Source organism: Wasmannia auropunctata, unplaced genomic scaffold, assembly GCF_000956235.1.
Source record: "Wasmannia auropunctata unplaced genomic scaffold, wasmannia.A_1.0 LD334646.1, whole genome shotgun sequence".
NCBI lineage: Eukaryota > Metazoa > Arthropoda > Insecta > Hymenoptera > Formicidae > Wasmannia > Wasmannia auropunctata.
Window position 1 is genome coordinate 28,225 of NW_012028244.1, and position 9,983 is coordinate 38,207.

Below are 9,983 nucleotides of genomic sequence, written 5' to 3' on the forward strand. Positions count from 1 at the left end.
CGAAGCAACGTGCTCGTAAACCGAGCCATTCGTACGGTTGTGGACAAATAGGTTGCGACACTTTTTTTTTTATAGATTTCGAACGCACTAATATTTTGCAAATGCTATGATTGGTGCACTGTCTCTAGACTAAAGATAGTACATCAATCGTGGTTCGCTTTCGCAAAATATTAGTTACCTATACAAAATATATATTATATGTATTGAATATATTAGAAACCTATAAAAAGTGTCGCAACCTATTTGTTCACGACCGTACCCCACAGAGTTATGTGATTATAAACAATCTTTTCTAATATATGTTATTACTGACGCCCGCAGGTCATGAAGTTATTAGTTATTAGTTTTTTTTCGCAAACGCAAAACGCAAACGTTTCTCTCTTTTTTCTTTTCTTTCTCCGCGTTTCTTTGCGTTTTGTAGTTAACATAAATGAAAAGAAATTAAGAAAATTAATCAAGCGTGACTCAAAAGAAGTATGTTTCTAACGTCGTATATTTTATTATATAGCATCTTTTTTGTATATGTCAATATATATATATCTGTATTACGAACTTAGGCATTTACACAGGAAAGTTCTGTATAGAAGCATATAAAATTCAACGTGCATAGAAAATACGAAGATTGATCGTTCAGGAAAATTGTATGCAGACAAGATTCTTTTTCGTTTAAATTCATGTACATTAAGTGTACGCGCATTTTGCGGCAGGAACGAATTCCTTTGAAGCTATATTCTCTCTTTCGCTAAATATAAAGCCAATTCTTTTTACACTCTTTATACATTGCCTAGCTACCTAGTAAATATTTTAAGTCTCGATTTATTCGCGTCGCAGATTCTCGAGTCTGGCTTGCAGATCCGCGTCGGCGTCCGCAAGATTGCCTCCTCCCCCGCCCTCCTCGTTGCCACCCGCCGCAGCGGCGACCGGCTGCTTGGAGCCGGCTACACTCAGCGATCCAGACGCCTGCGGTAGTCCGGAGAGCTGATCCGTCAACTGCAGACCCAGCTCGTCCAACACCTGTGCGACTACAGCATCACTGGGGAAAAATAAAACGTCGATGTGTACATAAATGAAAGATACATATTGAGGGGATTGCCACAAAACTGGAAATCAGGGAAAAGTCAGGGAAATTGAAAATGGTCATGAAAATCAAGGAAAAATCAGGGAATTTTACAAAATTTTCTGGAAAATTAAAATTCTTAGATTTAAAGAAATTTAATATGCGTTTATCACACACTTATAAAATTTTGCTAGCTAATGTAAGAATGTAATTCTCTTTTTAATAGGGTTTAAAATGCTGAGAGCATTGGAATTTTCAACTTGTCTACTTTTTGTTGAAATTTTAAATTTATTTAAACCTTTTTTTTTACTTTTAAGTTTCTTGTGTCACTTGTGAACAAATTAATAAAATTAAAATTGATTTCATATTTTTGTAATTCTTCTTTCAAGTTTGTAAATCTTTGTATAATAGCAGGTCGGAGATTCCAATAACTAGGATTTAGTTTTTATCAAAAAGAATCTATTTTTACATGTTTTTTGTATTGTAAGCAGAGGAAAAGAATTGTGCGTACATATAAAAGAAAAAGATAAAGAAATACTAACAACTTAACAATTAAGTGCAAGCAATGTCAACAATAATAGTAATTTACATTGCTATGTTAAATTGCCTTCTTAACAAAATACTTAACAGTTTCCAAATAGTTTTCAAATCAAACAAACATAAAAAATTTTTTTAATATTATTGAAAGTCAGGGAAAATTATGAAATTTTATCTGGAAAGTCATGAAATTTTAGAATGAAGAATTTGTGGCGACCCTGATATTTTATAATTTTTCGAATCTACATTTGATTGAAGGTCCAATAATTTACACACAAAATTTACGTATTATACATAAAGATGCTTACCTTTCTTCTTCGTCTCCCTCATCCTCCATCGCATCGTCTATCGCGTCGTTCATGATTTCTTCCTTCATATCCATTATCTCTGACTGCTTCTCAAATTCTTGTAATATTTTCTGTATTTGTGGTAGATTCAGTTGTCTATAAAAAAAATAGAAATATAAAGATTTAAATTATTTATATATTATATGTAGGATATAATAGCTGATGAATAACATGTAATTAATTTAGATATTAAAATAAACATTAAGACGTATATACACAGGAGATATTTAAGATGGTTTTGTGTAGATTTTTGTCTACAAAAAACAAAAATTAAATTAATATTTCAGAATATACTACATAAATTATTAATTATACTTCAGTTCTAACAAACACAAGTGGATTGTCTCGATAATAAAACAAAATTATTAACACCGACAGATCGTATTGCACCTACTTGTTCATATTTTGCATCGCTTTGGTCACTCCTTTCATGGCCTGCGCCATCGTGTTCTGGGAACGTAGAGTCTGTATTTTTAGCGACACCGCTTGAATATTCGCCTTCATCAACATGAACTTCTTCACGTAACGCCTTGTCCTGACCAGGTCTTTGGCCATAATTTTCACAGCATCCTATAGTCAATTTGAACAGGACAATGTAATAATAAATAAATGTGCAAGCCAAGAGAAGTTGAGAAATTACCATTTGTCCATCTTTCGCGAGTTTCTTTATATCGGCTATAATTTTCTTCTCCTGCTGCTCCATCCTCATTTTTTCCCTGTCCAAATCCCGCATCGCCTTGTTCAACGCCCTCTGATTCTTCCTGAGCATCTCCTCGGGAGTGATACGCTTGCCGAATAGCCACTCCATGGTGCTGGAAAGTCGTGGCATGTCAAACACAAATAAAAGCACAACGAACTCGCGTGTGTTAAACGAACTTTATGATGCAAGGTACACGTTTTGATCTAAATTTATATTTATATCCACAATGCCGTTAGAAGGAAATAGAGCGATGAAAAATATAAGTGAATATACACATGCAATTGAACTTTAATATACTCCGCAAATTTAAATTAAATAAATGCAATTGTTAATATCTGATTTGTATACGCAAGATTAAATATGTAAATATAAAAATATGTCTCGAAAGAGACACCTCGAGGCACACCTTGTGAAAATTGCAATCGACGCTCGTCGCAATTACAAATTGTTTTCCTAGACAGGTTAATCGCACTACGCTATTCCCATATCTCAATTCACGTGCAGCTCGTCCGTGCGACCGCTTTCAAAACTCCGGGTGCTCGACACTCGAGATATGCTTCTTAACGAACGGCGAACTTTACAGGCCCAACCGAAGACGCTGCCAGATTATTTTCTCCGCGTCGCACCGTCCACGTTTCGCAGTCCCGTGAGGATCCTTTCAACGTGAAAAAAAAAACACACCTCGTTACACGGGACTGATATCTCTGGTGTTTATCGCCTCGTTCTTTCGGCGATGACGCATAATAAATATCAGGGCCATGAAACCTGTGACTTTACCAGATATTCCCGTATCTCGTTCCAGCCGTCGAGGTATCTCCGCCGCGTACCTCAGGCGGTACCGAAAATGACATCACGAGCGATGGTTAACCGTTCTTTTGACAGATCGCGGTACGGCGACCAATAGTCACGGGCTAAGGAGCAACTGGATTGGGTGCTGCTGCTCGTGGTTATCCTCGGCACGATGCGCACGAGATGCGCCATATTGTGCACAATTATGATTGTTGCTCCGCGAGATTTAATTGTCGTGGCAAATGCGTGGAGCGCATTTCGAAATTGACATTGGAACAAAATGCAATAGCAAATTTTATATATATACATATTAATTATAAACAGGGCTGGGCATATTTCAAATACTTGTATTTGAAATACAGTATTTGAAATACAATTTGTATTTTGTATTTTGTATTTCAAATAAATTATTTAATGTATTTTGTATTTTAAATACAATTTCAATCTATTTTGTATTTGAAATACTAAAAAAATTATTGATAAAAATTCTTGATAATCATTAAGAGTAACTTAAATTTTTCTCATATGACACTAATTATTGTCGTCAAGTTTCCAGCAATATCAAGTCATCAGAGTCAAATTTCATAATCTCACATTAGTAAATAGATTTCTCGTGTGATTGATACAGAACTGTTAAAAAATGTAAGAGAGTAAAATAATTTTTCTTTCTCTCTCTCTAAAAGTGGAGAGAGGGGCCTGTTGAAGCGGGGAGTTTAATATTATATATTATTGTAATTGAAAGATTAAATTAAAAAGTATTTTGTATTTCAAATAAAAACTTAAAAGTATTTTGTATTTTAAATCGAAAGATTGAAAGTATTTTGTATTTCAAATCAAAAGATTGAAAGTATTTTATATTTTGTAATTCAAATACTAAGATTTCTAGTATTTTGTATTTTAAATATTTTAATGGTGTATTTTGCCCAGCCCTGATTATAAATACGTTAATTTTAAATTTAAGCTAAATTGTATACTTAATTATATCCGCAATGCCGTTAGAAAGAAATAGAGCGATGAAAAATATAAGTGAATATATATGCAATCGAACTTTAATATACTTTGTCCGCAGTCAAATTCAAATTAAATAAACAATTATTAATATCTGATTTGTGTACATAAGATTATAATGTATTAACATCCAATATATATATTTTTTTAAACGAAACGGGATAGCTCGATTCCTCATATTGGAAGATAAGCAAAACGCAAAAACGCAACATGTACATGTTTGTATGTATATAAAGGGGTGGTCCCATTTTAAAAAGCAAACCCAGATAACTTTGAAAAGAGTTGTATAAAAGAACTTTTACCTTCTTGAAAACCATATGAATTTTTCCCTCACATGACATGGCTATGGATATAGTCGTCTTTCCAAAGTTATTTAGGTGTGACTTGTAAAATAGGGCACCCTGTATATTGCACAAACAGTAAATTTATTAGATATCGTAAGTATATAAAACTTTGCATATATAACTTGCATCTTGTGAAAAAGCACGATATATATGTAGATGATCTATTTAACGTAAATAAATCGACTTCGGAGAAAGAAGAAATCAGGTTCCGTGAAAACATTTTCGCTACGACTCTGTGTTTTTTTTTTAATTGCTCTGTTCCTCTTTATTTTACAAGTTTCATTCGTTTTCAATCCCACGTTTTCACCCGAAGCTCCGGTTCGAGAATCGACCAGTTCGGCGAATGTTTTTCACTAGATAGCCAATTGAAGTCGTCGATGCAGTTCCAATTGTTAATCTTTGGATCGAGGCCGGCTAGATTAAAGTGACTCGTCTGATCCTCGTAGGACCAGTTGTAAGGTGCTACACGTATCTTCGTGCAGTCCTCTATGATCGCCCTGCTTGTGACGTGTAAATAAATGGTACAGTCCGTCGACGAGTGCAGTCGCAGCTGCTGGCACGCGAATGCGAATACACAGTCACTGCAGTCGTGCACGAAAACCGAGGACGTCACCGGCCCGACTAATATGGTGCACTGCTTCAGGTTCACCATGTGCAGGGTGCTCGGCGTACCGTATATCCGCACGGTACAGCGAACCAGATCGGAAAGTAGAATGTCATTTTTATTCACATTCTCGGCGTCCAGCACAACTCGCTCGTTCACCTTGCCCAGGAGCATGCAGGCACTGTCCCCGTACTTGCTCGATAACTTGTTGTTCTGCTTCGTCGAGCCGTTCACGATGCTCTCGGATATCTTGAGATCCTTCAGGCCGTCCGTGATGTCGTGGCCCTTGTCCGCGGGCTTCTTCACGATTCGACGATTCTTGAAGCCGAACTTCTTCTTCGGCAGCAGCCTCATCTCCAGCTCGGAGGCCTGGCCCTCCAGCGACTGCAGGTTCTCCTGCGCGCGCCTTATGTCGTAAACCTTCAGAAACATCTTCGACTGCGACAGGTAGTTCTTGAGCAGCTGGATCTCCTTGTTCGACTTCTCGAAGATCCCCGGCAACGCCGTGGACGTGGCGCCGGGTGCGTTGTCCAGCATGTCCTTGATCTTCTTGCAGGTGGAGTAAAACGTGTCCTTGAAGTAGCCACTCTGCTCGGACTCCACGGCGAGCGACTGCCGCTCCTCCCTCCGCCTCTCGATGACATTCTTCCGCTCCCGATCCCTCTTCGTGATACGATCCGGTAGACTCTCCTCTATAAACTCCGTGGGATCCATTTTTTTCAGTTCTACGAATGCTATTTCTCAGCGCCTTCGTTTGCGTTCCTTTGAGCCACGAAGTCCTTGTAACTAACGTTGCTTGACCCCTCTTGGCTCATCAATTTGTCAGATTTCTTGTATAACGGATTGAAAAGGCTGTGTTTCTCCGACAAGGTACGTCGCGACGAGAGATGCTGAAATAATTTAATCGCAAATAAGAGGACGATTTAAATTATTTCTTTCATTAGCTACCTTAAAAATAGACAGAGAAAACTCTGCAAAATTCTTTTCGTAATGTTCATTAAATATCATCGACTGGTTTTCTTTATCAAAAAATACATTGCACCATTGAGAAAAAGAATACCATTGCTACCAGCTCTCGTATAAAGCAATGGAAAAAAACTTCGTCTGTTATATGGCTTGGCAATTACATAATTATGATTACCTCTGCGAGATCCGATTGGTTGTTGGTAGCGAGGTAAAGCAGACCGTATCCCAATCCACCGCCGAGAACCACCGAGAGCACCGTGAGCCTCAGAAACGCCGCCATGAAGATTTAATGCTCATTGCGCTGCTCCATCCAGGTCTTGTAATCGAACGTCCTTATGTGATCGTTGCCAGACAACTGTTCCCCGAGCATGTAGTAACCCTCCAATATGTTTGGGAAATGTTGGCGCATGTAATATCTGAAATCTGACGAGCGTAGAATTTAGAGAGACCGAATGGCACGATCCGATCGTGTCAAAGCGACTCGCGGGGGAGGGGGGGATAAGTTGACCTCTGCAGCATCTATTCGCAGTATTTAATCCCTGCTGTGCGAGCGCAAATTCACGCGGAAAAAACACCTCGGCGATTTCGTTATTATTTATTGCCGGACGCCGCAAATGGGAAGTAACCGAGAGATCTTTTTTTTCAACTGTACTCGTTTCCTCCGTTCACGTCATCCTCGCTCGAGTTACGGCAGGCGTAACGCGATGGTGAATCAAGAATGAGTCCGGGTGGATTAAAATTACTCGAGTAAGCGGGTCGAGAGTAGCGTTAACTCGATAGGGCGAGGAGAGCAGGTCCGGGAACGGGAGGAGGCCGAGTCTCTTTAACCAGGCTAGAGAATGCGAGCAATTCACCTTGCGAAGTGTTGAGGCAACGCCAAAGTCCGTATGATCCTAGGAACAGCGCGCCCTCGATTATAAGGACAACCTTGACAGACCCTTTGAGTGTCCGCGCGAATCCCGAGCCCGGCTGTTTCGTGATCATGCTAAGGTGAAACGGGCAGGATTTCCTAAAATGGAAATCATCAATACTGCGGGATACGGAACTCGTAACGAAACATCGCGCAACACCGCGATTAAACGGCGGCGTGAAGGGAAGGGAGGCACGAAGAGGGCGCCTCGCGGAACCAGGACTCGGACTACTCCGGAGGGAGAAGTGGACCGAGCGGTCGTGGCCGATCCGTGGATAATTGAAGATGTTTTATGACATTATCGACGATGGATAATTCGACTATATCGGTATAAATGACGTCCCATGAATAAATCTCAAATCCGGTCATCCGATCGATGACATTCATAATGACAATATAATATATAATTTCGGTTTTAAAATGAAATTGAAAATTATTGATTTCTAAATATATGTACTATATGAAAACATTAGGAATAATAAATATTATATAATAAATAATTAAGTATTATATGTATATAAATTTATATATAATTATTATATATAAGTATTATATTAAATAATTATAAGTTATAAATAAATAATATAATAATAATATAAATTATAAGTTATATATAAATACATATATAAATTATAAGTAACAATCACGCGAACTTTCATATAACAGTTTAAATAACTAATTAATTACAAAGAAATCGCTCGTGTAAAATTAACAAACAGAAAATGATTAAATCAAGTTAGGTCAAGGAACGAACAAATTAAATATTTATAATTTGCTCGTTTCTTGGCCTTTATTTAATCATTTTGTGTTTGTTAAATAATATAATTTAATGAAATAAGTTAATTTCTTGTCGGTAATACCTGCATTTATATTTAATATCTATTGAGAAAATTTGTGGTCACGTTTTCCAGTTAATTTTTTTTAACATATGTTAAATACATAATAAGTTTTTCACACAGAATAGTATGGAATTTTCAATATGAAGTTAATAAGACTCGCTGTATTTGATAATATTTTGAAAAAATAAAAAATAAAAAGGTCGAAGTTTCCTCGTACGGTAAGCCCTGTTGAGTTCAACGCGCTGCTCCTCCTTTTCAGAAGAAGCAGAACGTTCCAACACACATTACTTTTCTTTGACAAATACTCTCGCGTCCATCGCGAAGGATCGGCCGAAGCTTCCTCTCCTGAGACTCGCGGATGACGACGGAGGATAATAGCCAAATTTTAAGCTACGGCACTTTCTGCCACGGGTCCAGGGACTTTCCTCAGAGCGATAAGAGTCATTTGCAGACTCCGATTGTGGCTCCGCGGTGTTTCCCGAGGGAACTTCGTGTTACCTTATGATATCAGGAAGGATGTATATATAGCGAAACGTCGTTCAACGAGCACTAACGAGAAACGTGAAAAATGCAGAATATGTGTTCTATCCCGTTAACCCTCTAGCGGCAAAGTGTTGCATATTCCACGTGTGTGTTAACGGCAATGTTCACGTAAGAATGTATTGGAAAATTCGAAATCTACGTACATACAGTAATTTAATTATTCTTAAGAACCGAGAATGGAATTTGCTTTAAAAAATTCTGACTGTCTTATACGAGATAATAACGTATAACAAAAATAAAAAAAACTAATAGAATTTTTTGCTTGATAAATTTCGACACGTATATATTTTATAAAATCGGAGCGTCAAACAAAATCGAAAAAAAGAGGCGATAATTGCAAGAAAAGAATTCGCACGAATTTTCACTTTCGATATCATATTTCAATATAACTCGATATATCGTATTTCAATTGGCGGGCAAACGGGAATATTCAATAGAATCGTTGCGTTTTTATTATATTATCCCCGTTGCAGATCCAGTTAAAGAAACTGGCTCTGTGTCGAGTCGGCTGTACGAAAAATCAATACTTCAGGAAAATCAATAGCGGCAATTACGGAAATCTATTTCCCGTATAATTATCAATTTGTAAATGAGAAGATTTAAAACCGCATTTAACACGCGCGGACCTTCGCTTCGTGCGGCTATACTATACGGCTTATAGGCTCCGCGATAATCAAGAGATATGGTAGTGAGATGGGGTAAAATATATGTAAGAAATGTCGTCCCGGTGTCCGAGTTCGTGGTGTTCGGGTGTAAACCGACTTTCACTACTCGTATACGCCTACACAAACCCCCAAGCACCCTATATATGTACCCTCATCTCCTACGCTATTCGTGCCAACACTTTCACCCCCCCCCCTCCGCCCACAACAAAGTCTCAATACATTCCATTTCGTCCCTGTATGACGTACTACACTTACACCCACTCACATGTATCACTTCCACCCCACCCCCACCCCCACTCCCACCTCACTCTAAAATACCTTAATACACTCTGAAACGTTCTGATACAGTAAAAATAAGAAAATGTCATTACTTTAATTAATTAATTAACTTTTTAAAATACGTACATATAATAAATGAAATCTATAGATCTCTTTATATGTATATATCTTTATATAAAAAAACAAAAGATCAATATGAATTGAATTATGCAATGAAGAGATTTGATGAAAGTGCATGCTTTGATAAACGAAGATTCTAAAGTAAACAGGATTTTTTTTAATTTTTACGCGGTATTTTCAATCTAGGAACTTTTAATACTTCTATCTTAGACTGTAATTAAAAATATCGTATCCATTACAGAGTTTACAATATAAAAAAGATCGGAAGAGCACAC

General features: G+C 37.5%; 2 protein-coding genes across 4 annotated transcripts; both read right to left on the reverse strand.

Annotated features, from left to right (window-relative positions):
* Window positions 1-475: 475 nt before the first annotated feature.
* Window positions 476-3,554, reverse strand: LOC105458141 (charged multivesicular body protein 2a). Of its 3 annotated transcripts, XM_011703221.1 has the most exons (6): window positions 3,419-3,554; window positions 3,048-3,296; window positions 2,582-2,753; window positions 2,336-2,511; window positions 1,903-2,037; window positions 476-1,033 (listed from the first exon to the last, which is right to left on the reverse strand). In XM_011703221.1, the coding sequence occupies exons 3-6, from the start codon at window positions 2,747-2,749 to the stop codon at window positions 817-819; spliced, it is 696 nt and encodes a 231-aa protein (XP_011701523.1). In that variant the 5' UTR covers window positions 2,750-2,753; window positions 3,048-3,296; window positions 3,419-3,554; the 3' UTR covers window positions 476-816. The 3 variants fall into 3 exon arrangements, with proteins under 3 accessions (XP_011701523.1, XP_011701522.1, XP_011701524.1); XM_011703220.1 differs by lacking the exon at window positions 3,419-3,554 and having other exon boundaries at window positions 3,048-3,411; XM_011703222.1 differs by lacking the exon at window positions 3,419-3,554 and having other exon boundaries at window positions 3,036-3,411.
* Window positions 3,555-4,536: 982 nt separating this feature from the next.
* Window positions 4,537-7,468, reverse strand: LOC105458142 (tubulin-specific chaperone C). The gene is made up of 3 exons (XM_011703223.1): window positions 7,207-7,468; window positions 6,528-6,775; window positions 4,537-6,276 (listed from the first exon to the last, which is right to left on the reverse strand). The coding sequence occupies exon 3, from the start codon at window positions 6,098-6,100 to the stop codon at window positions 5,072-5,074; it is 1,029 nt and encodes a 342-aa protein (XP_011701525.1). The 5' UTR covers window positions 6,101-6,276; window positions 6,528-6,775; window positions 7,207-7,468; the 3' UTR covers window positions 4,537-5,071.
* Window positions 7,469-9,983: the final 2,515 nt, after the last annotated feature.